Source organism: Centruroides vittatus, unplaced genomic scaffold (assembly GCF_030686945.1).
Source record: "Centruroides vittatus isolate TY-2023 unplaced genomic scaffold, ASM3068694v2 contig_393, whole genome shotgun sequence".
Taxonomy (NCBI): Eukaryota; Metazoa; Arthropoda; class Arachnida; order Scorpiones; family Buthidae; genus Centruroides; species Centruroides vittatus.
Window position 1 is genome coordinate 1,726,069 of NW_027122209.1, and position 27,739 is coordinate 1,753,807.

At 31.3% G+C, this 27,739-nt stretch overlaps 4 protein-coding genes across 6 annotated transcripts in view; 1 reads left to right on the forward strand and 3 right to left on the reverse strand.

The window, feature by feature from the left end:
* Window positions 1-27,739, forward strand: part of LOC136976092 (S-adenosylmethionine synthase-like) — a 274,541-nt gene that overhangs the window by 169,043 nt on the left and 77,759 nt on the right. The gene's annotated exons all lie outside the window — the stretch shown is intronic.
* The window catches only part of LOC136976088 (serine-rich adhesin for platelets), a 73,667-nt gene that overhangs the window by 34,114 nt on the left and 11,814 nt on the right, over window positions 1-27,739 (reverse strand). For all 3 annotated transcript variants that reach the window (XM_067271293.1, XM_067271295.1, XM_067271294.1), the window contains exon 2: window positions 955-2,762. In XM_067271293.1, the coding sequence (XP_067127394.1) occupies window positions 955-2,741 (1,787 nt within the window). In that variant the 5' untranslated portion in view covers window positions 2,742-2,762. The remainder of the gene's footprint in view (window positions 1-954; window positions 2,763-27,739) is intronic.
* On the reverse strand, window positions 12,050-12,556 carry LOC136976115 (EPM2A-interacting protein 1-like). The gene has a single exon (XM_067271328.1). The coding sequence runs from the start codon at window positions 12,554-12,556 to the stop codon at window positions 12,050-12,052; it is 507 nt and encodes a 168-aa protein (XP_067127429.1).
* On the reverse strand, window positions 13,189-13,959 carry LOC136976116 (general transcription factor II-I repeat domain-containing protein 2-like). The gene has a single exon (XM_067271330.1). The coding sequence runs from the start codon at window positions 13,957-13,959 to the stop codon at window positions 13,189-13,191; it is 771 nt and encodes a 256-aa protein (XP_067127431.1).

Consider the following 27,739-nt stretch of genomic DNA (forward strand, 5'->3'; position numbering starts at 1 on the left):
TAAAATATTAGGAAAAAACTGTAGGGATTTTGATTCATGACAGTTTGTGAGATAAGCAATGAAAAGTACTCTGGGAGTAAGCACAAAACTGCTATGTAAAACTTATCATACAAGAACACTATTTGATGACTAAAATAGATTTTATTTTGTACAATGGAAATACATTTTTGGCTATTTGCCCCTCTTCAGTTCTTACTGTACAAATTGTTAAAACTGAAAATGATATTAAAGTGACTGCTGGAGTAACAAAGTATTTAAAACAAAGGTGTAAACTGTAAAACATAAGTTAAAACTTGCTAAAAGCTAGAAAAACACAAAACCTTAAAAATGAATCAATAAAACAACTAATATAATAGTGGCAAATAGCCTGAAATGGATTTCCATTGTACAAAATAAAGCGTTTTATTCATCAAATAGTGTTCATGTGTGTGTCATAAGTTCTACATAGCAATTTTGCGCTTATTCCCAAAAAAAAACAAAAGAACAAGAAGTAATCAAGTATTGAAAAGTATTCAGATTTAACGATATGTAATAACTAGCATTGTAGTAATAAACTGAAGAACTTATTTGAAACATATCTATATTCAACAGTTCTAATATTCATAAATCAATGCTATGTAACTTATCTATACGTAGCATTTAAAATATTACACAATATAACAATGGCTAATGAAAATATGTAAAAATAACCAATTTTTGGATTATCTAGCCATAATTATGTCTTCTTTTTATTACATTACTGACAACATTAATTAAAAAATGTATCAATAACATATCCTCATTAAACAGTTTATTTTAAGGTTTATTATATCAAAACCATTAAAAACTTTGAAATAATCAATGTTTAAAGAGGATTGTTTTAAATAACTTTTGTAAACATTTCAAATATCTCAATATCAAAATTAAATTTCTTAATATCTAATTTTTTCATATTGTATTATATTCATTTCTTACCTGTCACATTCTTCCAGAACAGTATCAATAGATTTATCATAATCCATCATTAAATCATCAGATGCAAGACTAGAAGAGGATGATCCCAAATCAGAATATGATATAACTCTTTCTCTTGCTTCTGAATTTACTCTCTCTCTCTCTTTTGCTAGTTTAGCACTGAAGCTTCCTGTATCGCTTTGGCAATCAATGCCATTAGCTGCCTGAAGAACATGCAGCTCATTAACTGATTGCTGAAGAGATGGAACGCTATTATTTTTTACATTTTCAAATGAGATAAGAGCAGGCTGATCAGCAATTTCATCATCAATAAGAAATTCTCTATTTTCAAGTTCTGAAACAGGACTTAATATTCCCTGAGTGCTACTATCTGATTTTTCATCTGATTCTGGACTTAAAGGATCTTTAGCTACCTCTGAAGTATTTTTGCTTGCAGTTTTGTTATCAATTTGTTTATTTATACTGCTTCCTTTGTCTTTGTTCTGAGAATAACTACCTTCACTCAAAATTCTTCTTGTTATTCTAGGAATGTTTGAATTATCTTTATTTGCAGAAATAACTTTTCGTAATTCTTCTATCCTTTTCGCAGATGACGTCAAATCTGTTGTATATTGTTTCAAAACTGGAATTTTTCTGTAACTTAATGTATTTCTGTAGGCAGCATATGTTTGCTGATTATCATATGAAAGATTTTTAAGTTTATTTTTATTCACTCCAGAAATTAACTTTTGTGAGAAGCCATCACTATCAGTTTTATTCAAACCAAATCCTTTATATTTATATTTTGGAGTAGAGATATTCCATTTTTTAATTCCTCCAATTTCATCTTCCATATTTTTACGATTGCTATCTGCAGATACATTTAATTCAGATAAATTATCAGTTGCTTTAGCAATTTCTGAACTAAGAGTTCGTTTGCTTTGAGATATTGGAGAACTTTCTAAAGATTCAAAATGTTCAACATCTTTTAAAGTTTCGGCATCTTCTTGTTTAGCTTTTTCATTAAAACTGCTTCCAATTCCAGAATCCCAAGTTTCAGCTGCACAGCTATCATGACTGTCACCATCAGTACGAATTCCATCAGAAGAATCAGAACTTCCATATTTATTTTGCCAAACTGGAATGTATGTTGAATGCTTTTGTGATTTAGTTTTGTCGTCATCATCTATTGTTTTCTTCTCATCTATGGTTTTTCCTACAACTTTATTTGAAATTTGTGCAACTTGAGGGCGAGGTAATCCGGTAATTTGGGCTGTACAAATGGAAGGAATTTTACTTTGGACAGATATTTTTACGGCATCTGAATTTTTTGTCATGTCTACAAAACTTTTATTTACATCATACTGAAAGTTATCATTACCTTCTTCAATAGCAGTTTGCCTTTGAATGGCTGTCAATTTGTTAATCTCTTGTTTATTGTTACTATCGTCTAAAATACTATTATTATTCATTATATGAATGTTTTCAGTATTGGAATTAGGATCTAAATAGGATTTGTTACTATCTAATTCTTCAAATTCTGAAGAAGACAAAGTAGAAGACTGCAAACGTGGAATGTTAGATTGTCCTGTTTTATTAACAGAATATATCAAAGGACTGGGATAGCTTTTTATTTCTTGTTTTGTGGAAATCTTTTTCTTGAAATTAAGTCCAGTAGAGCTAGAATTTCTGCTGTAAGGAGTCGGCCTAGTTAGTCGGGAAGCTTCCTCTTGTTTTATAGTAGCCATTGAGACTGTAGAGTAACTATAAGATCCCTCACTTGCCTTACGGGAATAACATGAGCCCATTCACAACAGATAAATCACTTTCTGTAACAAAAGAAAAATATAGATAGATATATATAAATATATTTCAAATTTAAAAAATATATATATTATGTAAATAAACTATCAAAATTTATGAATGAAAATATAAACAAACAATTTTTTAGGACAATCAGAGATTACATCTCCATCTTAGGGTTAATTACTTTTAATTAATTAGGATAAAAATAAAAATTCACAGCATTATAAAAACTGAAGAGATTTCTTTCATCAACTTATACATATATATAATTTTGACAATATCAAATAATATAATTTACCTTATTTTGAGCAAGAAAAAAATAAATTTAGAAAGGTTTGATCCAAACATGCAAATCTATCTACATTAATTAAAAATAGACATTGTAAGATCAGGTGAGCTATTGAAAAGTGATTAACAAAAGTAACTGTGTATTTTAGTACAATAGAATATTTAGTATTAAGTATAATATAATGTTTATATCTCAAGTAAATTATGCTTTACCTTAATTGTAAAATTAGGAAAATTTCTTCATAAAAGAAAAATAATAAACTGGTTTTATACCATGAATGAAATTTTGAAAACTTAATACTCTTCAAATCTATCTTGTAGTAATTTTGCCATCAATTCAAAATAACATTAGTGTTAACATCCAGCAATACCATATTATTTTATTCTAAAGAAGGTCCAAGTATATAGAATGCGTTTTTAAATAGTATGACCAAGCTTTAAATCTGTAAGCATTTTTTCCAAATACTAAATAATTAAAAACAAAGGTGAAATTCTAAAGTATCAGGCTTTTTAACAACTTTATGATAAATTTAAACAAATAATCTATAATTATAAGAGAAAAAGGAGACTGATCTAATTCCAGCTTAACAGCATAATCCAAAACAGAGAAATCTAAAGAAAGAACTGATAAAGATTAAATAAATCCTCCTAATTTTGTCTAGAAAATTTATTCTCTATACTGAAGGGGCATATAAAATTGGCCTTAAATATAGCCTTTTAAGCAACTTAAACAGCTGGTATATGTCAGGTAATTGTAATTAAAACAGATTTTAATAACAATTACCATTCGACATTGTTATATCTCTTTAAGAATGTGTGGAACCCATATATTGAGCTTTGAAATAAAACCAAGTCATTTCAAGGGATCATAAACAGTTGAATTTGACAAATTAGCAATTTCTCGTGTTGCTATTTGGTAGTTTTCTTCAATCAATATCTTTATTTTGTCTTCATCAGCTTCAACTTGTCTTCCAGAATGTGGTGCATCTTCAATATCAAAACTGCTGGAATGAAATTTTGCAAACCAGTTTTAACATTGTCATTCTTTCAACACATCATCTCCATACACATCACACAATTTTTTTCTTGCTTGAACAGCATTCTTAGCTTTTTGGTAATAAAAAAGCAAAATATGCTGCTTTTGATTTTCCATATTTGATAGGGGGGAACAATTGCATAGAATCAAACAAAATTTTTTACAAATAAGCCTTGAAATATCAGCCGTCAAAATATATAATGACAATACAATTTAGAATAAAATTGGCAGGTAAAAATACAATTAATCTCTCTGGTGTAAAAAAATGAAATTACTTTCCAAACAGCCCAATATATTTGCTGACTCATCATCAGTCAGCAACTAAACAATTGCTAGTGTGCTATGTCCAGTTAGATTCCTTTGGTTCTATTTTGAAAAGCAACAGTTTCATTGCCTGAAAAAGAGCATACTGTAGTTTTTTAGTTCCCATGATTAAAAGTTGTCAGTGTAAGTACTCACACTCAAATATGTCTATTTTGTCAATTAAACACTTGCTAAATTTAAATCAGTCTTGCTAGGTCTTATAGATAAAGAAAAATTGCCAAACTGTCCAGCAAACTGTTATAATACTTTTACAACACAATTCTTTACAATTTTTAAAGTGAAGTAATAATTTAAAATATAAATGACAAACTACTTTTATGATTTAAGTAAAAACAAATATACATGAAAATGTATATAAATAAATTTATGTCTACAAAAACAATATTTCATATCTACCTATTTTTACCAAATTTACTAGTAAAAAATATCAAATTACTGGTATATTTGCTAATACATTTGTTAGCTGGTAATGCAATCCCTAAAGATTAACTTTCTAATATCATTGAATCTGACTCTTAATTTAAATCAGCAAACCATACTTCTCCAGTTTCTTATATTCAAAATATCAGAAACTGAACATAGTTCTATTGAATTCTACCCATGGTGAATATCCTGGTTTGCTTGTATTTTTCTCAAATAATATACTTTGATACCATATAATATAATTTTACTCTGTGCATTCAGAAACATCAAATGAAAATGCTATTCATCACAGTAAAAACTTGCATAAAACATTTTAAACTAGCAGACCCGGCCACACGTTGTGGCTCAAAATGTATCTATTATAAATGTATAACACTTCTCCCATGGGGGGAATTTCAAAAAATCCCTTCTTAGTATACATTCTGTTGATGTACCCTATTAAAACGCAATCAAAAACACAAAAAACTGCATCTAAAATAGTTTAATAGAAGCAGAGTTCTTCAGGTAAGCCTTAATCCTGTCCATCTCCCCCAGTGGGGGAATTTCGACATATATATTATATAAAAACACGTGCATATTCGAATGCAACATTGTGTCAAAATTTCAAAGGAATCGGTAAGAACAAATGAACATTACATTTTTATTTATATAGATAGATAAAAGATGATATGCTTTAGTTCATCCTCATAGAAAAGCACGATGCCTCACAGAGAAGCAAACTTAGGTCGTCGGAGTTAGCGCCATCTGTTAGACATAAAAGCCTTAATCCTAGATGATATCTTTTAATTTATATAATTTATACGAATGTTTAACGGAATAATATACAGCCTATGTCCACCCTGAAGGTCCATTCTAAATATTGGTGAAAGAATTTTTGAAATCGGATGAGTAGTTTCGAAGATTACCTGTTACATACAAACTTACAAACATTTCCTCTTTATTAGTATAGATCAGGGGTGGCCAACAAGTCGATCGCGATGCCAATTTTGGTCGATCGCTCGCGATGTCTTGACTTAATGTGTTACACTTGTAACTGAATGCAACGCGTGAACGTAACGCGCAAAAGCAACAATATGCATGCAGTTATGACTGGACTCGTAGAAAACACAGCCATTTAGCTTGAATATTTGATACTGTCATGCGGTAGCTTCTTTTCTTTAGTATTAACAATATTATTATTATTAATCAATATTGTTTATCCACGGTGACAACGTTGAGTTTCAATTTTTCATTTGTTTAAAATGTAAGTACCTGTTCTTTATGTTTTAAATTAAATTATGGCTTTTCTTACCTATCTATTTACTTGATAAGTGAGCGTTTTCGGCAACAGACCTCTATATTTTTGGATTTTTGGAAATACGTCAATTGAGAAAAATATCCCAGAATCACCAAATGTAGCAAATATATTTATTCCTGTTTCGGAACTACATACCTGTGTGAATTGGCATTTTCATACTTAAAGTTAACGAAGACTAAACATTCTGTCCGGACTGATTCCCATACTGAAGAATCATTATTATTATCTTTGTCAGGATATACACCTAATTATGTTTCCTTGGTAAGAGACGTGCAAACTCAGTCCTCCCATTAATGTAACGTAATAAAATAAATTCTAAATCTGTCTTCATCAGTAGCTAATTTGAATTAATAAATATTGTTAATAATTACTCATGTTGTTTTAATTCCCCCGGACGTGAGTATTTTGGCCCGTTAAATAATTACGTTGTTTTTTACGTAGGTAGATATACAGGGTGTTTTAGTACAAAGAGCACTCCTCCAAGCTATTGATAGATTAGCAAAAAATAAGTCTAAAAGTCTTATATCATTCTTCCATGATAAATTTTCCTCGCCCAAAAAAAAAAAAAAAAAAAAAATCGCGAAAGTAAAATCTTATAATCAAATTATCAGCCGTACTGTGCAGTTTTATAACAACTTTTTCAAGTTTACGAACAAATAGTACCACAATTTATACATTGTAATTGATTAAAAAAATTAAATTATATTTTAAGTTAATAAAAATCTATCTTGAAAGTGTCGAAAAATCGATTTTTTTAGGTGCCGCCTGTACGGAATGAACTCTTAACTGCAAATATCAAAAGTTGGGTCTGGAAATTTATTTTCTTTATGAGCCTATATCTTGAAGACTTAATAAATGATTTAAAAAATAAAAAAATAGTTTTGAACATATATTTTCCTTATCTACCCATAGCTCGCGGGAGTGCACCTCGTACTGAAGCACAGTGTATAAACATAGTATGTATTTCACACCCCCCTCGCCACTTAGACTATGCCTACGACAACAAGTCGATCGCGAGACATTTTTACGATAAAAAGTAGATCTTATGTACACAAAAGTTGGCCACCCCTGGTATAGATAACTAATTGCCAGAATCAGAAATAATAGAAATAACTTAAATTTGTATTCCAAGTTCTTTGGTGTTTTAATTGTTCCAATTTCAATATTCAAACAAGTGAAGACCCAAGATGCAATTAAATCCACATGTTTTCATTTACAATTCAAATATGTCAAGTATAATTGTAAATAAAAACATCTAGTTTAATTGCAGTCTTGGGTCATCGACTGTCTGAATATCAGAATTGGAACATTTAAAACCCTGAAGTACACAGATTAGAAATTTAAGTTATTTAAACATTTTAAATGTTTTCCTGTTAATTATAAATGGTTAAAAAATGGAAATCAAAACAGAACAAGTTTCCAAATAGCTTTTAGAGGATTATGACTAAATAACTTCAAAAGTACTTAAGGAATTAGAGCTACAAACATGAAACACAATATATTTGTAATAAGCTAAACAACTACCAGATGATTACATAGAGCTCCTTTAGTATTTAATTCATCACTAGAGGGAGGTGTTAGGCACCATCTCTTATTAAATATTTAATAAAAGATGCACCTCCCTCTAGTGATGAATTATTTAGAAATTAATTAAATACAATCATGGAGAAAAGCTTGATGTATCCAGTAGTTGTTTGGCTTATTAGGGATATGTCCTCTTGTGTTTAGAAAAATGCAAAGAACATCCAGAAGGAAACTGAAGCAGAAGTTTTGAAATTAGAAATTTTTTGAAAAAGTTGTATTTTTTAATATAAACAATAATTTTGTAATACAAAAATACTCAAATTGTTTCAGCAAAACAAATTCTAAAATGGAGACACAATCTTTTAGTATTAATTCATACAACATTTTGTTGTAAGAATTAATAATGTAACATTTTGTTAAAGTACTGAACCTTGTTTATCAGGCTGCAAATTCAGATTCTGCTGGGGCCAAACATTTGTGAAAACTGAGGACGGGCATTCATAGATCTGTTAGTTATTGGGCATTGCATTTAAATTTTTAATATTTTAATTCTGAGAATAATTTAAGAAACTAATTTACTTAAATAATTGGTTATGGAGAAAAATTGTTTTCAGGCTATTTCTTTACATTAAATTAAATATATATACAGTATTCTCAAATTAAACATACAGTATTCAAAGCAATATTATTTCTCTAGCTACTTAAAATTCTAAATGTTCAGTTTTAAAAATGATCTAGTATACATAAAATACTCTCAAATAAATAAAAAATATTAAACATAAAACAATCTTTTTATACAGCAATATCCAGACAACTTTCAATCAATAGGATTTACATTATTTTACAAATTAAAAAGCTTTGCCAGCAAAATATTCTGTGATAATTAAATTATACTATACATTGAATCTTTTTTGTAAATTTTTCTGTACTTTTAGTACAGAAAAATTTACTTAAAACATTAAAATTTAATAAGAATCACCATATAAAAAGCAATTTTTGATATAAAATTTTAAAAAATAAATATTTTCAATTCACAGCATATTTTTTTAATCAAATACTATAAATAATTAAATGGAACTCATTACTTTAGATAACTCAATATCAAAGTCTTGTAATTATTGGTTTTATTAATATTTTATTTCACTTAAAAAATGTTTATGTTCATTCTGAAAATATTTTAATATTTCTAAAGGCAATATTTTCAGCTGTTATTTAAAAATAACAATCTTTGCAATCATGTAATAAACATAATGATCTTTGTTTAAAAACAAATAATCTAATTAGAAATCAAAACCAAAATTAATCAGTAGAAAAAATAATAATTGTAATAATAAAGTAGAATTTTTTTCTATATATACCTGAAAATTATTATTCATAATCATAATTATTCTAGTTATAAGAGAGACAAAGTGTAATTAGATATCTGATTTCATTCCAGAACAGATGAAAAGAAACAAACAAAAGCTCTCTTTTTTATGATCAATACGATAATATATCAATCAGTTTCTCTGGAGATGGATAAGATGCAAGGATCTCTAGCGATTTCTTTTCAGATAAGAAATAATTAATCATCAAATTAAATTTTATAATTTAATATTAAAAGTTTTAAATATTAAATTCCTTTTTTATATATCCTTATTTTCTCTAATTAAAAAAACTGGATTTATTTATTTTATAATTTAAATCTATATGAAGAGTATAGTAATTTGATTTATCATAAATATTTGAATAAGGTATTCAAAATTAATAAATGAATTAAGAAAGACATGTTTAAATTATATTATTTTGTAGACATTTTTCTAAGAAAAAAAGGTTACACTCAAATCAAACACCTGCTGAACACCTGCTTTCAAGATTACTTCTCAGAAATTTTTTGACATTGATTAATATATTTAGAAATATTCACAAAAAATTTCCGTTTTTAAAATTAAAATGTTAACTCTGTAAATAAGAAGTGTTCAAGTTTCTCTTATGTATTTTAAAGTTATAAAAAAAGTAAAAGTAAAATAATAAATAAGTGAATTTATACCAAGAAATATTAAATCTTATAAATTAAGCAAGACCAACTTTTCCTGTTAATGAATGTAAGATAAGCAGCAAAGTAAATCCTGTTTGATGAAACAAGAAATTATAGAAAGTAAAGAACTATCACATAGCCTATATACATGCCTTGACATTGTAGAGCCAATAAATTACACTGACATTATTTATTAGCCAATAAACATGAATCGATATTTTCTAACCAAAGCACAAAATACTTTTATAACAGATAGTAATAATGTTAATGGATTTGGGAACATAACATCAATAAAAAAAATTATTAAAAAGCTATTTTACAGTCTTTTGAGCTAACTTCTTACAATTTCCATCAGAATCATTTATTCTTTTCTATTTAATTTTTAAAGCCCCTTCTGGTTATTACCGTATTTTACGGACTATAAGACGCACTTTTTTCTTCGAAAAATTGCCTCCAAAATTCAGGTGCGTCTTATACTCCGTAGCGTCTTATAGGTATTTTTTTAAAAAAATTGCTTAAAAATTAAGGTGCGTCTTATAGTCCGTAAAATACGGTAATACAAAATAATGTCTCCAAAAAATTCAATTCCTTTATTTAATGCTAAAATATTTTTAGTTTTGGTCTATCTGTAGATATTTTTCAAAAAATTTGCTATAACTATATGACATTGAAAATGACAAACCATAGCAACTCACAAAACTGCAAATAATAAACAATTGAAAATATCAATTTCAGGCTTAATGCCCTTCTTCAGTCCTATTATATCAAATATATTGGCAAAAAATTATGTAAGATTTACAGAATGTATTAAAATATATTTAACATACACGTACAAAAGTTTTTCACAGTAAATATAATTATCTAAGGTTATTATAGTGGCTACTGGAATAACCAAATTGCTATGTAAAACATGGGTGAAATAACTAAAATATCAGGTCAGTCCATAAGTTCATGCGTATTTTTATCTACAAAAAAGCAGCAGAAAATTTTAATTAAATTTTATTTCAATCTATAATGTATTCACCATTATTTTGTACAATTTCTTGCCATTTTGATGATAGCTTTTTAATCCCGTCTTCGTAAAATGATTTCGGTTTTGAATCAAAATATTCAGAAATAGCCTTTTTTACATTGTTCTCATCCTCAAAAGTTTTCCCTTTTAAAAAATTCTGCAAACTGCGAAAAAAATGATAATCACTGGGAGCAATATCTGGCAAATATGGTGGATGAGGTAAAATTTCCCACTTGTAGCTTTCAAGTTTCTGTACAGTTATTTTTGCAGCGTGTGGTCTGGCATTGTTATGCTGCAAGAGAACCTGCTTTCTGTTCACTAACGACGGTCGATTTTTTTTCAATTTTTCATTTAAATGCTCTAATTGCTCACAATACATTTGAGCTGTAATTGTTTGATTAGGTTCTAACAGCTCAAAGTGAATTACACCTGACATATCCCACCAAACAGACAAAAGAATTTTTGTTGGATGCAACCCACCTTTTGCAGTCGGTTTTGGCTGCTTGTCGCGATCCATCCATTGTCTTTTTCTCGTCACATTATTATAGAGGATCCATTTTTCGTCTCCAGTAACCAGCCTACCAAGAAAAGGTTCTAAAGCAATATGGGATAAAAGAGACATGCAAATATTTACACGTTGTTGTCGGTTAGCTATTGACAGTTCATGTGGTATCCATTTTCCTAGCTTTGAAACTTTTCCGATTTGTTGCAGGTGTCTATGAACAGTTCCATGGGATGAATTTAAACGTTCCACAATTTCATCAACTGTTAAAGATGGTTCTGCTTCAACTAGTGCAGAGAGAGCATCCTCATCAAAGTCAATGGGTCTTCCAGTACGAGCCTTATCCTCCACACTAAAATCATTGTTTCTAAATCTTTCAAACCACTTCTGCGCAGTCCTTGCACTAATTACAATTTGATTATGTACAGTATTTATTTTTTTGGCTGCATTTGTAGCATTCTCATCACTTAAAAACAAAAAGTATAAAACATGTCTTTTGTATTCATCGGTTACTTCCATTTTAATGAAAATAAACAACTGAAATGTTCACAATTCTGAACAGTATTATATGAATGAGATCCAATTTAACACTTCAGTGTAAAAATTATCACATAAGACTGACATTTTTAACAGCAAAACAAGATTTTTCTCAAGGTCATAAAAATGCTCATGGACTTATGGACTGACCTGATAGTAGAACTAAAAGGATTTTTGTTAAACCATAAAAAACATGGGCTAGAATATTCTAGAGTTATTCTAGACCAGTGATGGGCAAACTTTTTAAAGAAGGGGCCAAAGGAAAAGAAAAAAAACTTTAGGCGGACCAATATAATTTATTAAAAAATAACAATGATACATTTTACAAAATTTTTGTATTTTTTGTGATACTAAGCCCTATTAATGACTGAAAGATTACGAAGAGAATGTGATGAATAAAACTGTGACTGCATTTCTACAAGTTTTTCATAATTTGGTTCGAACTGGGATGCACTTATTCTTAGAAGAGAAGTTAAATGCTCATCTGTCAGTCTGTTTCTAAGGCAACTCTTTCGAAGTTTCATTGTAGAAAACACCTGTTCACATATATATGATGAAGCAAACATAGCAGTAACTTTCTGGGCATGAGATATCAGATTTGGGAAAGTGGATTTCGAGAAGGACTTGTAGAACTCTAATTTTGGAACATTAAGAAACAACTGTTTGAGTTGAGTGTTACATTGTAATTCAATCAATTCAAGTTGCAAGTCTGGTTTCACTGTGTCACAGTTCACATTAAAAGGCATACCGAAAATTTCAAAGTCTTTTTCAATGGCACTGAAGTCTTCAAATCTTCGTTCAAATTCACCATGGAGCCTTCTCAGACTATCTTCGTAACTCTTAAGCTTTTCCTTCATCACCGGGGCTATTGAATTCAACCTCGGGAAGTGAGACAAGTCGTTCTTAGCAAGCTGATTCGCGAATAGAACAAGTTGTAGTTTAAAACTTTGATATGGCCCCAGGTATCATCGATAAATTGATTTTTGCCTTGCATCTTGACATTCAACTTGTTCATGTGGCAGAGAAGATCTGCAAAAATACTGCATGGCTTTTGTAAAATCCAAAAGCCATGCAGTATCTTCCAGGATTTTATACTCTACAGACCCCTGTTTCTCAAGGAAGAATGTCACTATTTTGTCTTTCAGCTGCCAAACTCGCTCGAAGACGCGTCCTGCGCTAAGCCATCTTACTTTCGAGTAGTACAATATATCAGAGTACTCAGATTGCATGGATTCTAGAAACTCCCGAAATTGTCTGTGAGCAAGCCCACGAGATCGAATAGCATTAACTAACTTCACAATAACGTCAAGCACAGGTTTCATATCCAAAGCAGATTTACACAGGGCGTCTTGATGTATGATGCAATGTAGAAATATAACATTGTTATCTGGCTATTTTTCATTAAAGATCCCAACAAATCCAGATTTTTTCCGTCATATTTCTCGTTCCATTTGTTACTATATAGTACAGTATATAGTTTACAAAGTACCTATAAATTGCATATATAGTATATGCAATTTATAGGTACTTTCAAAGTTGAAATTCCTTCCATAAATTCATGAAAAATATCTGACCCTGTTGTAGTTCCCTTCAACGACCTCATGCATGCTAGTTCCTCTGTAATACAGAAGTTTTCGTCAACACCTCTTATAAATATTAGCAACTGTGCAATATCATTTATATCACAGCTTTCATCCATAGTAATTGAGCAGAATTTAAATTGGCCAATCTTTGATTCCAACTGTGATAATATGTTTTTATCTATTGCTTCGATTCTAGAAGTCACTGTTTTCCGAGATAAGCTTATTGTTTCAAAATCTTTTCTTTTGTCAGGACATAAAATATCGCAAACTTTGAGCATGCAGTGTTTAACAAACTCTCCATCTGAGAGAGCTTTGTTACTTTTAGCAATATTGTATGCTACAACATAACTTGCATGTGTAGCTGCTTGCTGAGAACTATTTCCTTTCTTAAAAATACTTTGCTGACCTGATAGTTTTTTGCGCAAATCTTCTGCTTTTTGTTTCCTTTCTTCTTCGGTCATGGCTCTAATCTTGACATCGTTGTGCTTAGAGTTGAAGTGTCGTGAAATGTTATATTCTTTGTAGACTGCTACAGTTTCGTTGCAGATGAGACACAGTGGTTTATCCCTAAAAACTGTGAAAAAGTACTTCCAAGTCCATTCATCTTTGAAGACACGACACTCAGAATCAACTTTATGTTTCTTGGATAACGTCTTAGGGCTAAAATTTTTTACCATATGCAGAGAAAAACTAGCAAACCACAACGCTAAGACAGGTCTGAATCAAGAAACGTGTTTCGATATCTAGCCACGTTGCCAGTTTTACTCTTTGCTACAAAGTTGCCAGCAGCCAGTTCACTCTCAACATAACATTCCAATATCTAGGATAAGTCAATAAATTTGTATGTCGTCACTGATATAAAACGAAAGAGAGGAGAAAAGAGGAAAATATTTATTTTTCTTATAGCCTGAATTCTTTTTTATTCGTCAGATTAGGAATAATGTCGCGCGGGCCGGATAGAACATTTCAGGGGGCCGCATCTGGCCCGCGGGCCGTAGTTTGCCCATCACTGTTCTAGCCTATGTGTTTATACGATTTGAGATATGACATATGACACCCCCTCAATCTCCCCATCCCCTTGACCTTTAACCACCAAAATTTAATAGCATCAATACCCCTTATATACAAGCTACCATGACAAATTTCATTTCTTAATCTTTACCTCATCCTAAGACATTAAATGAAATAGGTGCCAACACACATACACAGACAGAAATTTTTTTGCCTTTTTTGGTTTAAGATGACTCAAAATTTGCAAAAACATTGGAGGGTCAAATCTGACATGATTCCAATACATTCCATTGTTATGTAGCCAGGAAAGTAAAAGGCAAAAAAGGTATTAATTTTGACAGTACAGATGAGTTTTTAAAAATACTGTAAATGCCAATGATGAGTAAACTTTTCATTAAATCCAACCCCACTCAAGATATGACACATGACCCCCTGCCATCTCCCCACCCCCTTGAGTTCTATACTTCAAAATTTAATAGCATTGATACAAGTTACCAAGCCAAGTTAACAGCAGAAAAGTAAAAGCACAGCATTGATTTGCATCTAGAACAGGAAATTTTCAGTCTAAACTTGTGGATAAGCTTAGTCAATTTGTAAACAAACAAAAATAGACTATTCATTGTATTAATTTATATGTTTTTTTTAGTACATTTTCTTAAAGTTTTTAATTAATATTTTTCCAATAAAATATATGTAAAAATTAATATATGCAAGAAATCAAAAAATTATGCATCTTCATTTGTTTATGACATCTAAATATGCAAATCAGATACTGAAGAATACTATCTAATATATTTTCAATTTTCTGAGATATATATATATAAATTATGATTACGTTTACAAATAGATATAGTGAGATACAATAAATTGTATTCATGATCTTAAAATAATTATTGTACACACATTCCAACTATAAATATTCAATTAAAAAATTCAAATAATTCAAAATAAGTACACAAATGTTTAACTTAAATTTTTATTATTGAATAAACAGTAAGCATTTTCTTAGCTGTCAAAAAATCATTTATAAAGGATTTTCTTTTAAAGTTATGTAAATTCTAGAGTTAACAAAATTCCTATAGAAGTATAATAGTGTTTTAAAATTATATTAATATAATTTTTATAGTAAAATATATTTCTTCTAATTAAAAAAGGAATGTCTGATAGTGAATTTAAAAAAAAGTAATTATAGCACTTCTGCTAAGTGAAAAGTCCAAACTAATTAATTTTAATTAGTTATTTATAATTAAATTACACCAATATATAATTTTGTTCAGTGCATAATTAAGTTATATAATCAAAAATTAATTTTCAGTATACATTATAATTAATTAAAACATCTCAGATATTACTTCATTTAAACTAACATAGATTATGAAAATCAAAAAATTGTATATATAACACATTGAAGGCATAAATACATACAGTCATCTTAAATAAGATTGAAAACTGGAAAGTCACATCAACACAAAAAAACTGAAGAAAAAGTAAAAGTAAAGCACATTATTTTTAATCAACATATGCAGAATTATAATTAGTTATATATATACTCATAATTTTGTGTATGTATATATATACACATATACGAAATTATAAGTGACAGTAGATAAAGGTCCTTGAGATGTAAAACTAAGATAAATTTATGTCCTAGATTTTTATCCTTGAATAATATCAGATAACTTCCTTATTGAGTACATCAGCATAGAAATCAGTATTTATCATGTTTCTAATAGGTACTTACTCTAATTATAAGTAATGTTTCTTCAGCTGTTCACTAATATTTGTTTATCATGAACTGCTTAAGAAAACAATTTCTTTGTTTTTTCCTCTAATTTGCAAGAGCACTTATGTCTTATTTTCTTATTCTGAATAGAATTATTGTATTCCTTAGATAAAATGCAGTCTGAATGAATTATAATTTGCATTTTACTCTAATAAGTTAAATTTATAAACAATAAAGTTATTTTTTTAGATCTGAATAAAATTCTGTATTATATAAAATTTAAGTTATTCATCCAGAACAAGTCTGGAATTATTTTCCACAACAAAAAAAAAAAAAAGCCATACAGCATTATCTAGTTATAATAATAAACATCTTATGTCAACTTTTCTCCTCCTTTATGAAAAGACTAATCAAATTCTACTACCGATTATTGAACTCAAAAGATGATAATATTAAATTTCTATTTCACATTATGAATACTCAATTAATAACGATAATATCAACAAAACAACATGGTGCTATAAAGTTAATAAAGTTTTACAATCTTTTGGAGTATCTAGTTCCTTATTTGACAATGATATTGACAATTGTAAAAATGCCTATTCTATGATGATGGACTCTGCATTTTTGCAATCGATAATTAGTGATCAAAATGCTATAATTAATTCAACATATCATCCTCGGTACTTACATATTCTAAGCCTTCCTACTCAATCGAACATTATCACAATGAACACATCTTTAAATATCAAACGTATGTTACTTCAACTGAGACTCAACAAATATTCCTTAATTGTAAACAATACTTATATTGACTTTTCAAGATCATGTTATTGGTGTAATTCCAACACATTTTCCACACTTCATCTTCTCAGAGATTGTACAGCTTTGAAAAACTACCAAAAAAAATTTCAAACTTCAGACCTATTTGCTACAAATAACGAATTAAATTAGATCCACTTTGGCCAATCTATCTAAAATGACTATGTATAAAATTGCTAATTTTTTTACCCAAATTGTTAACAAATTGAATGTTCATTACACGAATTAATTATATGTTTAAGTAAATTATCATCATCTTTACAATTAACCTAATACTTTGTACAATACTTACAATTCTTTGTACTTTATTATGAATAAAGACTATTATTATGTTGAGTTAAGTGAGATATACTCGGTTAACACCGGTGGCTGTGTACTATGCTGGACCAAAGTCAAGGCATAGTAACCAAAACAGAAATTAAAGAAATGTATCAGTGTGTGTGTCTGTATTCAGGAATTTTCTCACAATATGACATGTATTCAATACAGTGGCCTTCTGTAGTGTGATGTATGTGTTTCTATTCAATTGTAATGTGCCCAGGCTTTTGTGTAGTGTGTGTGATATGACACCTGTAGAGGAGAGAACAACAGGTACAATAAGCACCCTATCCATCCTCCACAGATGCCTTATTTCCTGGGCGAGTTCTGTGTACTTGCTAATTTTTTCAGTGCATGCGTTTTGTATATTGTGAGTGTTTGGAATGGATATGTCTATAATGTATGTGATTTTATTGTGTTTGTCAATGAGTGTGATGTCTGGTCTGTTGTGGTAAATTGTTTTATCTGTGATTATGGCTCTGTCGTAGTACATTTTGTGCGTGTTGTTTTCCAATACTGTCTGTGGAATGTATTTGTAGTATGGTTCGTGGATGTCTACTAATTTGTGTTTCTTTGCAAGCTCTTGGTGTATTATATTTGCTACTTGATTATGTCTGTGTAAATAATCTGTCTGTGCCAAGAGCTTGCAACCAGAGGTGATGTGTTGTATAGTTTCTGGCATGATGTGACATTTTCTGCATGTGTCATTTGTGAGTGTTGCATCTTTGAGTATGTGTTTTCTGTAGTTTTTAGTATTTATGACCTGATCCTGTATGGCAATCATGAATCCTTCCGTCTCCCCAAAGAGGCATCCCCGAGCTAACCAGCTGTTTGACGCAGTTTTGTCAACAAAATCCTGGGCCAGATCATAAGGATGCCTGCCATGGAGTGCCTTTCGAGCCCACGATTGCTTAATGGTGTCTATGCTTTTTATATGTTGTGTTGTGTCCATATGATGTGAGTGTAAGTTTAATGGTGTGTTATTCAAGTCTGCTAGAGTTACTGCTTTATGTAATTGTGATGTTTCTTGTTTTTTGTAGAAAAACTCTCGCAGTGACTGTATTTGTTTGTAGTGAAGGTTAACTATGTCAATCAGGCCACGTCCGCCATCTTTACGTGGAAGGGTTAATCTTTCTGTGGCAGATTTAGGATGATGTTGTTTATGCTTAGTAAGTGTTGTTCTTGTTTTCCTTTGGAGTTGCTCAAGATCTGTGTGAGTCCAATGTATAACTCCAAAAGAATATGTGAGTACTGGAATGACATATGTGTTTATTGCTTTAACTGTGTGTTTTGCATTTAACTGTGTTCTGAGAATAGCATTTAACCTACTTTGGTATTCTTTAATTAATCTTTGCTTTATTTGTGTATGTTCTGTTAGTTTGGCCTGTTGGAATCCTAAATACTTGTAGAACTCGCCCTCTTCCATGGATTCAATAACGTCTCCATTTCCAAGTGCAAAATCTTCTTTCTTCAGGATTCCTTTTTCTATGTGAAGTGTTTTGCATTTATCTAGGCCAAATTCCATTTGTATGTCCTTGGTGTATGAATGTGTGATTTGTAGGAGTTGATGAAGTTGTTTTTGTGTGGATGCATAAAGTTTTATGTCATCCATGTACATGAGATGTGACAGTGTATACTGTGTTGTTTTTTCATGCCTGATATTGTAGCCATATTGTGTGTTGTTTAACATGTTGGATAATGGATTCAAGGCTAGGCAGAACCAGAGAGGACTCAAGGAATCTCCTTGAAAAATTCCTCGCCTAATAAAGATTTGGTTTGTTTGTATGGAAGTGTTATGAACCCTGAGATGTAGTGTTGTTCTCCAGTGCTGCATAGTGTTTTGGAAGAATGTAATGAGTGATGGATGTATTTTGTACATGTGTAGAATATGTAGCAGCCAACTGTGTGGAACACTGTCGAATGCTTTTCTGTAGTCTATATATGCCATGTGTATGTTTCTGTGTTGTTTGTGTGCTTGCCGTAGAATGACTGAATCTATGAGTAACTGTTCTTTGCATCCCTTGTGATTTCTATGGCAACCTTTTTGTTGTTTCGTTAGAATGTCGTGTTCTTCAACATGTTTGTATATTTTGTTTGCGATACAGGATGTCTATAATTTGTACAGTGTTGGGAGACACGTAATTGGTCTGTATTGTGTGGGGTCTGTGGTATTGTTGTTTTTAGGTTTCATGTAGGTGATGCCCTGAGTAAGAAAATTTAGCACGTCTTGTGGATTGATGATGATGTGTGTTAGGTGTTTAGCTAGTTCCTGATGCAGTGATGTAAACTTTTTGTACCAGAAATTGTGAATGTTGTCTACACCAGGTGTCTTCCAGTTGTGTGTTCTGTTAACAGTGTATTGGAAATCATGTATGCTTATTTCAACACAGGGCATAGTTGGTATGTTGTGCAAGTTTTTGTTCTCCTCCTTGATCCAGCCTGCTTCAGCATTGTGCGTGACAGCACTGGACCAAAGAGAAGACCAGTATGTTGTGAGTTCTTCTTCTGTTGGTGTGCCACTGTGCTGTGTATCAGTGTTTGCTTTGTTATTAATTTGTCTGTAAAAGAGTTTTTCATTGTTTGTAAATAATTTATTTTGTTGTTTTCGTAGTGTACATGTTTTGTATCGTTTGAGTCTACGTGCTTTGGCAGCAAGTTTTTGTTTTAGTGTATCAATGTATTCTGTAATGTGTGTGTTGTGACGTTCCTGTTGTGTGTGTGTTTTTATTTTCTTGAAAATGTTTTTGAGCTGTTTCCTTAATTTGGGTGTTATGTTGTTTTTAGTGTATTGTGTCAGCCTGCCTAACTGCTGTCTAATGTCATTTATTTGTATTTCTATTCTTCTCTGCCAGGCAGGCTTGTGATAGAATTGTGTTTTCTGTGTATTTGTCTGTGATTGTACTTTCAGTCCATGTTGTGTCACTACTGTGACTGCCCCAGCATAAACTAATGTATGAATGTCTGCGAGTGTAGAAATTGAATGAATGTAGTGTGGTAGTAAGTGAGTGTTTACATAATTTAGTGTTTTTCCTACTTCCTTCGACGTGTTGATTTTTGGTATTCGTAGTCTTTGTGTGGGATCTGTGCCTGTATATTTAGTGAGTGTTTCCTGAAATATAAGTGACAGCATATTAACTAAATCCATGTCTATGTTATCAGTGATGGATGAGGAAGTGTCTGTAGTATCATTAGTGGTAATTGTTGTATGTGTGTTATTATCAATGCTTGTTACTGGATTATCCTGACAGGTTACATGATCTTCATTAATGTTAGATGTTTCTGTCTGTTGATGTACTTGATCAGCAACTTGTTGTTTGATAAGTTCAAGTGTTGTTTGTGAAATAAGGTTGTTGTGTATAATTGTTCTTTTTTGATCAACAACCCTTTGTTCGGTGACAGTGATATGAGGATACTGTTGTGTGAATCTATGGTGTAGTTGTTGTCTGTATGCTGTCATGTTTGTTTCGAGTTTTGTGATCGTGTAATAATTACGGATGATAAACTCGTTCATTTCTACTGTCCATTTCATCCGTTGGCGTGGTTTTCCAGCCTTTGTGGTCTGTGGATGCATTGCCACAGAAACACCAAGGCTGGGTTGGTTCCTCACATCTGTTGAGGGCATTGCAGTAGCCATGCTTGGGCCGGTGCTGCTTTCGCCACCGGTAACCAAGGGAGACTGTGGCCTATTTTTCGAACGTGAGCCTCTGCCTAACTCACGAACGCGGACCTTGTTAACCCGGGCGACGTCCGAGCCGGTATCACATTTAGATCTGGTTACTATCATGATATGTATGATATGTATTATTATTATTATTATTATTATAAACATCTTATACTAATAAATGTATCATAATCATAGTTAATCTTAAAAAAGAATAATAGTGTAACTGATAACAGATTTAAAAAATTATTATTATTAGAGTTATGTCTAGCTCAAGTGAAAATTCACACCAAAGGTGTTAAGAAAGTTTTAAGTAGCTTTTTATTTCTGGCTAGTGCTTTCAACGTAGATAAGAACATCGTCCTCAGGCAGTAATTAAAAAGTTACTTAAAACACTCCTTAACACCTTTCGCGTAAATTTTATCTTAAGCTAAACAATTGTTGGAGTGACATCCACAGTGCATATGTACATTTATCTTAGAGTTATGTCTCTCTAATTTTTTTTAAATCTGTGCATGTATGTGCATGTATATAATAAAAATAATAATAATAATAACAACAATAACTCCTCTCCCATGGTCACCACCTGGTCGTGGTGGGAGAGCCCAGTAATTTTACTGATCCATAGGGCAATGCAGGCTGGAGCACAAGCTCCTGGTAGGGACACCCATGCCAGTAAGGTCTATGGAAAGAAATGAAGCTAAGAGTGACCACACCCACATTCTGTGGAGATATTTATTATGGTAATAACCAGATCAAAGTGTGATACCGGTTCGGACGTCGCCCGGGTTAACAAGGTCCGCGTTCTTGAGTTAGGCAGAAGCTCAGATAACATAGACATGGATTTAGTTAATATGCTGTCACTTATATTTCAGGAAACACTCACTAAATATACAGGCACAGATCCCACACAATGACCACAAATACCAAAAATCAATACATCAAAGAAAGTAGGAAAAACACTAAATTATGTAAACACTCACTTACTACCACACTACATTCATTCAATTTCTACACTCGCAGACATTCATACATTAGTTTATGCTGGGGCAGTCACAGTAGTGACACACCATGGACTGAAAGTGCAATCACAGACAAATACACAGAAAACACAATACTATCACAAGCCTGCCTGGCAGAGAAGAATAGAAACACAAATAAATGACATTAGACAGCAATTAGGCAGGCTGACACAATACACTAAAAACAACATAACATCCAAATTAAGGAAACAGCTCAAAAACATTTTCAAGAAAATAAAAACACACACAAAACATGAACATCACAACACACACATTACAGAATACATTGATACACTAAAACAAAAACTTGCTGCCAAAGCACGTAGACTCAAACGATACAAAACATGTACACTACGAAAACAACAAAATAAATTATTTACAAACAATGAAAAACTCTTTTACAGACAAATTAATAACAATGCAAACACTGATACACAGCACAGTGGCACACCAACAGAAGAAGAACTCACAACATATTGGTCTTCTCTTTGGTCCAGTGCTGTCACGCACAATGCTGATGCAGGCTGGATCGAGGAGGAGAACACAAACTTGCACAACATACCAACTATGCCCTGTGCTGAAATAAACATACATGATTTCCAATACACTGTTAACAGAACACACAACTGGAAGACACCTGGTGTAGACAACATTCACAATTTCTGGTACAAAAAGTTTACATCACTGCACCAGGAACTAGCTAAACACCTAACACACATCATCATCAATCCACAAGACATGCCAAATTTTCTTAATCAGGGCATCACCTACATGAAACCTAAAAACAACAATACCACAGACCCCACACAATACAGACCAATTACATGTCTTCCAACACTCTACAAATTATTGACATCCTGTATCGCAAACAAAATATACAAACATGTTGAAGAACACGACATTCTTACGGAACAACAAAAAGGTTGCCATAGAAATCACAAGGGATGCAAAGAACAGTTACTCATAGATTCAGTCATTCTACGGCAAGCACACAAACAACACAGAAACATACACATGGCATATATAGACTACAGAAAAGCATTCGACAGTGTTCCACACAGTTGGCTGCTACATATTCTACACATGTACAAAATACATCCATCACTCATTGCATTCTTTCAAAACACTATGCAGCACTGGAGAACAACACTACATCTCAGGGTTAGTAACACTTCCATACAAACAAACCAAATTTTTATTAGGCGAGGAATTTTTCAAGGAGATTCCTTGAGTCCTCTCTGGTTCTGCTTAGCCCTTAACCCATTATCCAACATGTTAAACAACACGCAATATGGTTACAATATCAGACACGAAAAAACAACACAGTTTACACTGTCACATCTCATGTACATGGATGACATAAAACTTTATTCATCCACACAAAAACAACTTCATCAACTCCTACAAATCACACATTTATACACCAAGGACATACAAATGGAATTTGGCCTAGATAAATGCAAAACACTTCACATAGAAAAAGGAATCCTGAAGAAAAGATTTTGCGCTTGGAAATGGAGACATTATTGAATCCATGGAAGAGGGCGAGTTCTACAAGTATTTAGGATTCCAACAGGCCAAACTAACAGAACATACACAAATAAAGCAAAGATTAATTAAAGAATACCAAAGTAGATTAAATGCTATTCTCAGAACACAGTTAAATGCAAAACACACAGTTAAAGCAATAAACACATATGTCATCCCAGTACTCACATATTCTTTTGGAGTTATACATTGGACTCACACAGATCTTGAGCAACTCCAAAGGAAAACAAGAACTACACTTACTAAGCATAAACAACATCATTTTAAATCCGCCACAGAAAGATTAACCCTTCCACGTAAAGATGGCGGACGTGGCCTGATTGACATAGTTAACCTTCACTACAAACAAATACAGTCACTGCGAGAGTTTTTCTACAAAAAACAAGAAACATCACAATTACATAAAGCAGTAACTCTAGCAGACTCAAATAACACACCATTAAACTTACACTCACATCATATGGACACAACACAACATATAAAAAGCATAGACACCATTAAGCAATCGTGGGCTCGAAAGGCACTCCATGGCAGGCATCCTTATGATCTGGCCTATGATTTTGTTGACAAAACTGCGTCAAACAGCTGGTTAGCTCGGGGATGCCTCTTTGGGGAGACGGAAGGATTCATGATCGCCATACAGGATCAGGTCATAAATACTAAAAACTACAGAAAACACATACTCAAAGATGCAACACTCACAAATGACACATGCAGAAAATGTCACGTCATGCCAGAAACTATACAACACATCACTTCTGGTTGCAAGCTCTTGGCACAGACAGATTATTTACACAGACATAATCAAGTAGCAAATATAATACACCAAGAGCTTGCAAAGAAACACAAATTAGTAGACATCCACGAACCATACTACAAGTACATTCCACAGACAGTATTGAAAACAACACGCACAAAATGTACTACGACAGAGCCATAATCACAGATAAAACAATTTACCACAACAGACCAGACATCACACTCATTGACAAACACAATAAAATCACATACATTGTAGACATATCCATTCCAAACACTCACAATATACAAAATGCATGCACTGAAAAAATTAGCAAGTACACAGAACTCGCCCAGGAAATAAGGCATCTGTGGAGGATGGATACGGTGCTTATTGTACCTGTTGTTCTCTCCTCTACAGGTGTCATACCACACACACTACACAAAAGCCTGGGCACATTACAATTAATAGAAACACATACATCACACTACAGAAGGCCACTATATTGAATACATGTCATATTGTGAGAAAATTCTTGAATACAGACACACACACTGATACACTTTCTTTAATTTCTGTTTTGGTTACTATGCCTTGACTTTGGTCCAGCATAGTACACAGCCACCGGTGTTAACTGAGTATATCTCACTTAACCCAACATAATAATAATTATTATATACATACATGCACACACAACTTATTATGTTTTTATCATTTAATATTAATATTTTATTGACAACATACTTATAGTAAACAGAAATTAATACTGAACAATTCTATCAGATTATTTCATTTTTTTAATAAAAAATTGTTCTGCATATAAAGTAATTTGAAGATGTTGTTTTATTAAAAGAAAGTAAATACTAGAAAAAACAATAGATTTCTTTTTCTTAACACATTGAAAGTCTCAAAAGACTAAGATGCCTAAGAAATTTAAACTCATCTTTGAGAGAGATTAAGAAAAATACATTAAATTCTGTTAGCATATAAAACAAATTATTATTTAATATTTTTCTTAATTCCTTGCATATTATGTAACTGCTCTTGTAACTATGACAACCAAACTATTTTTGTTAGCATCTTTGAAGACAAATTCAAAAGACTTTAAAGTCCTAAAATTGCTTATGTATTTGCCTACTTTTTGTGTGTAATATTTATTTTCCTCCATTAAGACATCTGACATACAAGAAAATTGTTTTGCTGTACTATCTATTTAATAAATATTTCAAATTTAGATAATACCATAAAAATGAGCTAACTGAATACCATATTAATAAGCCAAACTGTAAAATTGTTACCGGTTTCAAAAATCCACTTTGGCCAAAGCTACACAGTGAACTATCAGCTTAGTGTTACAAGAGATTAAATTTAAATCTAATGCAAATTGTCATGCTTCTGGCTAATATAAGATATTATATTCCACTTTTATCCATGCTGTACAATGCCATTATGATCAGATTTGCACAAAATGGACAGAACTGAATCCAAATAAATTTTATGGTATGTTTATCATATAAAATACTTTAAAATCATTGTCTAATGAGCTAAGTTGGCTCAGATGGTTAGATTAGTCTAACAAATATTTACAATAATAAGTCTAAAAAGTGTGTCAGTCAACATTTATTGAAAAGAAATTTTATACATATACCACAAATTTATTTTCAATTTTGCAAATGAAAACTACATGATTTTCTATAGAAATCTAATGCAGGGATGGGCAACCTTTTTCTATGTAAACCGCATTTCAAAACATTTGAACTGACATGGCTGCATAGATGAGAAAAGAGAAAACAAAATGCCAGTAAATCACAATTATTTATTCATATATAATTATAAATTAGCATAGTATACTTAATTTAGCTTCTGGAACTGATGTAAACATAATATATTGGAAATATTTGGTTAAATATTAGTCACTGCTAGTTTTAAATTAGTTTTGATGTGTCTGTTAGCCAGTTTCTTGTTTTAATTTTTACTAAATTCATTGCAGAAAAACTATTCATGTACATAAGTTGTAGAACTGTTTGAATTTTTGCTGCATACTTCCTTAAGCTGGGAAATTGATATATTTGTTCATATTTTATGCAATGTGGACTGCAAAAAATATTAACGTGGGCCATGGGTTGCCGATCCCTGATCTAATGGATAACACACACACCCCTTCATCAGAAAAGTTCCAGAACAAAGCTCATAAAGACTAGAAAATTGCAATTACAAAGTAATGATCCTAGCTCTTGTCAAAGTAGTCCCTTCAGCTATCTATACACAATTGCCTGTGTTTCTGGAGGTCTTGGAAGCAAGCAGAAAAAGCTTCAACTTCAAGTGTGATGCTTGTTAGCTCATTTGTCACAACCCATTGGATGTCTGTGGTATCTTGACAAAATGTCCCTTTCAGTTGCTTTTTCATTGCAGAAACAATAAAAATAAAAATCACACTTTTCTGACAAAGGGTTGCAAACTTAAAGGGATGTTTTGTCAAGATACTGCACACATCCAACAGGCTTTGACAAATGAGCTAACAAGCACCACACTTGAAGTTGAAGCTTTTTCTGCTTGCTTCCAAGACCTTCAGAAACACAGGCAATTGTGTATAGATAGCTGAAGGGACTACTTTGACAAGAGCTAGGATCATTACTTTGTAATTGCAATTTTCTATTTTTTATAATCTTTGTCCTGGAACTTTTCTGATAAAAGGTGTATATTTCTTAAATATTGTTGTTTTATGATCATTGTTATTACAGCTTCTGTTTAAATCAAGTTAATACCAAATGGACAAAATAATCTAAATTCAAAATGTAACTGAATGATTTAATACAAAAGAACTCAAAAATGTTTAAATATTTTTACTAAATTTGTATAAATATTTATATAGATGCCAAGATTTTTGAAAATTAAAAATTTATTCTCTAAACAAACAATTAAACTAGTTAATTAAGTCTTTCTTAATCAAAGATTCAAAGGCTTCTGTGAAAATTAAGAATGCCTTCATCCCTTGTCTCATTATTTTTAATTAGATTTTTATGTCAGCAAAATCATTGTAACTAAACACTACAAAAAAAAACCAAAAACCAGCAGGAAATATAAAAATCTACAAAAGCAAAAATTTTAACTTTTAAAGATGTGTTAAATGATCATCACCAGGCTAAAAGACCTTCAACAAAGACCTTTTGTAAATTTTTGTATTTCCTGCTGAATTTTGGTTTTTTGTAGTGTTTAATTACATATATCCAGTCTGTGTTGTTAAATTTAAACATTGTAATAAAGAAAATTTTAAAATGATATTCTTTATAGACTAAAGTCGTCTTAAGATTCAATTCAACTTCACAGAAGACAGTAATGACAAGAAAAATATTTATTATTTTAGCATTAAAAAACACTGTTAAATGCTTTTAAACTTGCTTTGTATGGTCCTCAAATCTTTCAACTGAAATTTCATCCACTGCTAACCAAGATAGAAGCAGTTATTACTTGATGGGGAATGTGGCTAGCAGGGGCGAATCTTGACTGAAATTTTTGGGCATGCTGAAAGTTATAATAAGAATAGGCTTATTTCTAGCACTAAACAATAAGCAGAAATGTTATTTGGTGTGAATAAAAAAGTATGGACTATAAA

Bases quoted from the DNA above. Each gene is read 5' to 3' on its own strand.
- LOC136976116 (XM_067271330.1), bottom strand. From the start codon at position 13,959: ATGGTAAAAAATTTTAGCCCTAAGACGTTATCCAAGAAACATAAAGTT.
- LOC136976115 (XM_067271328.1), bottom strand. From the start codon at position 12,556: ATGAAGGAAAAGCTTAAGAGTTACGAAGATAGTCTGAGAAGGCTCCAT.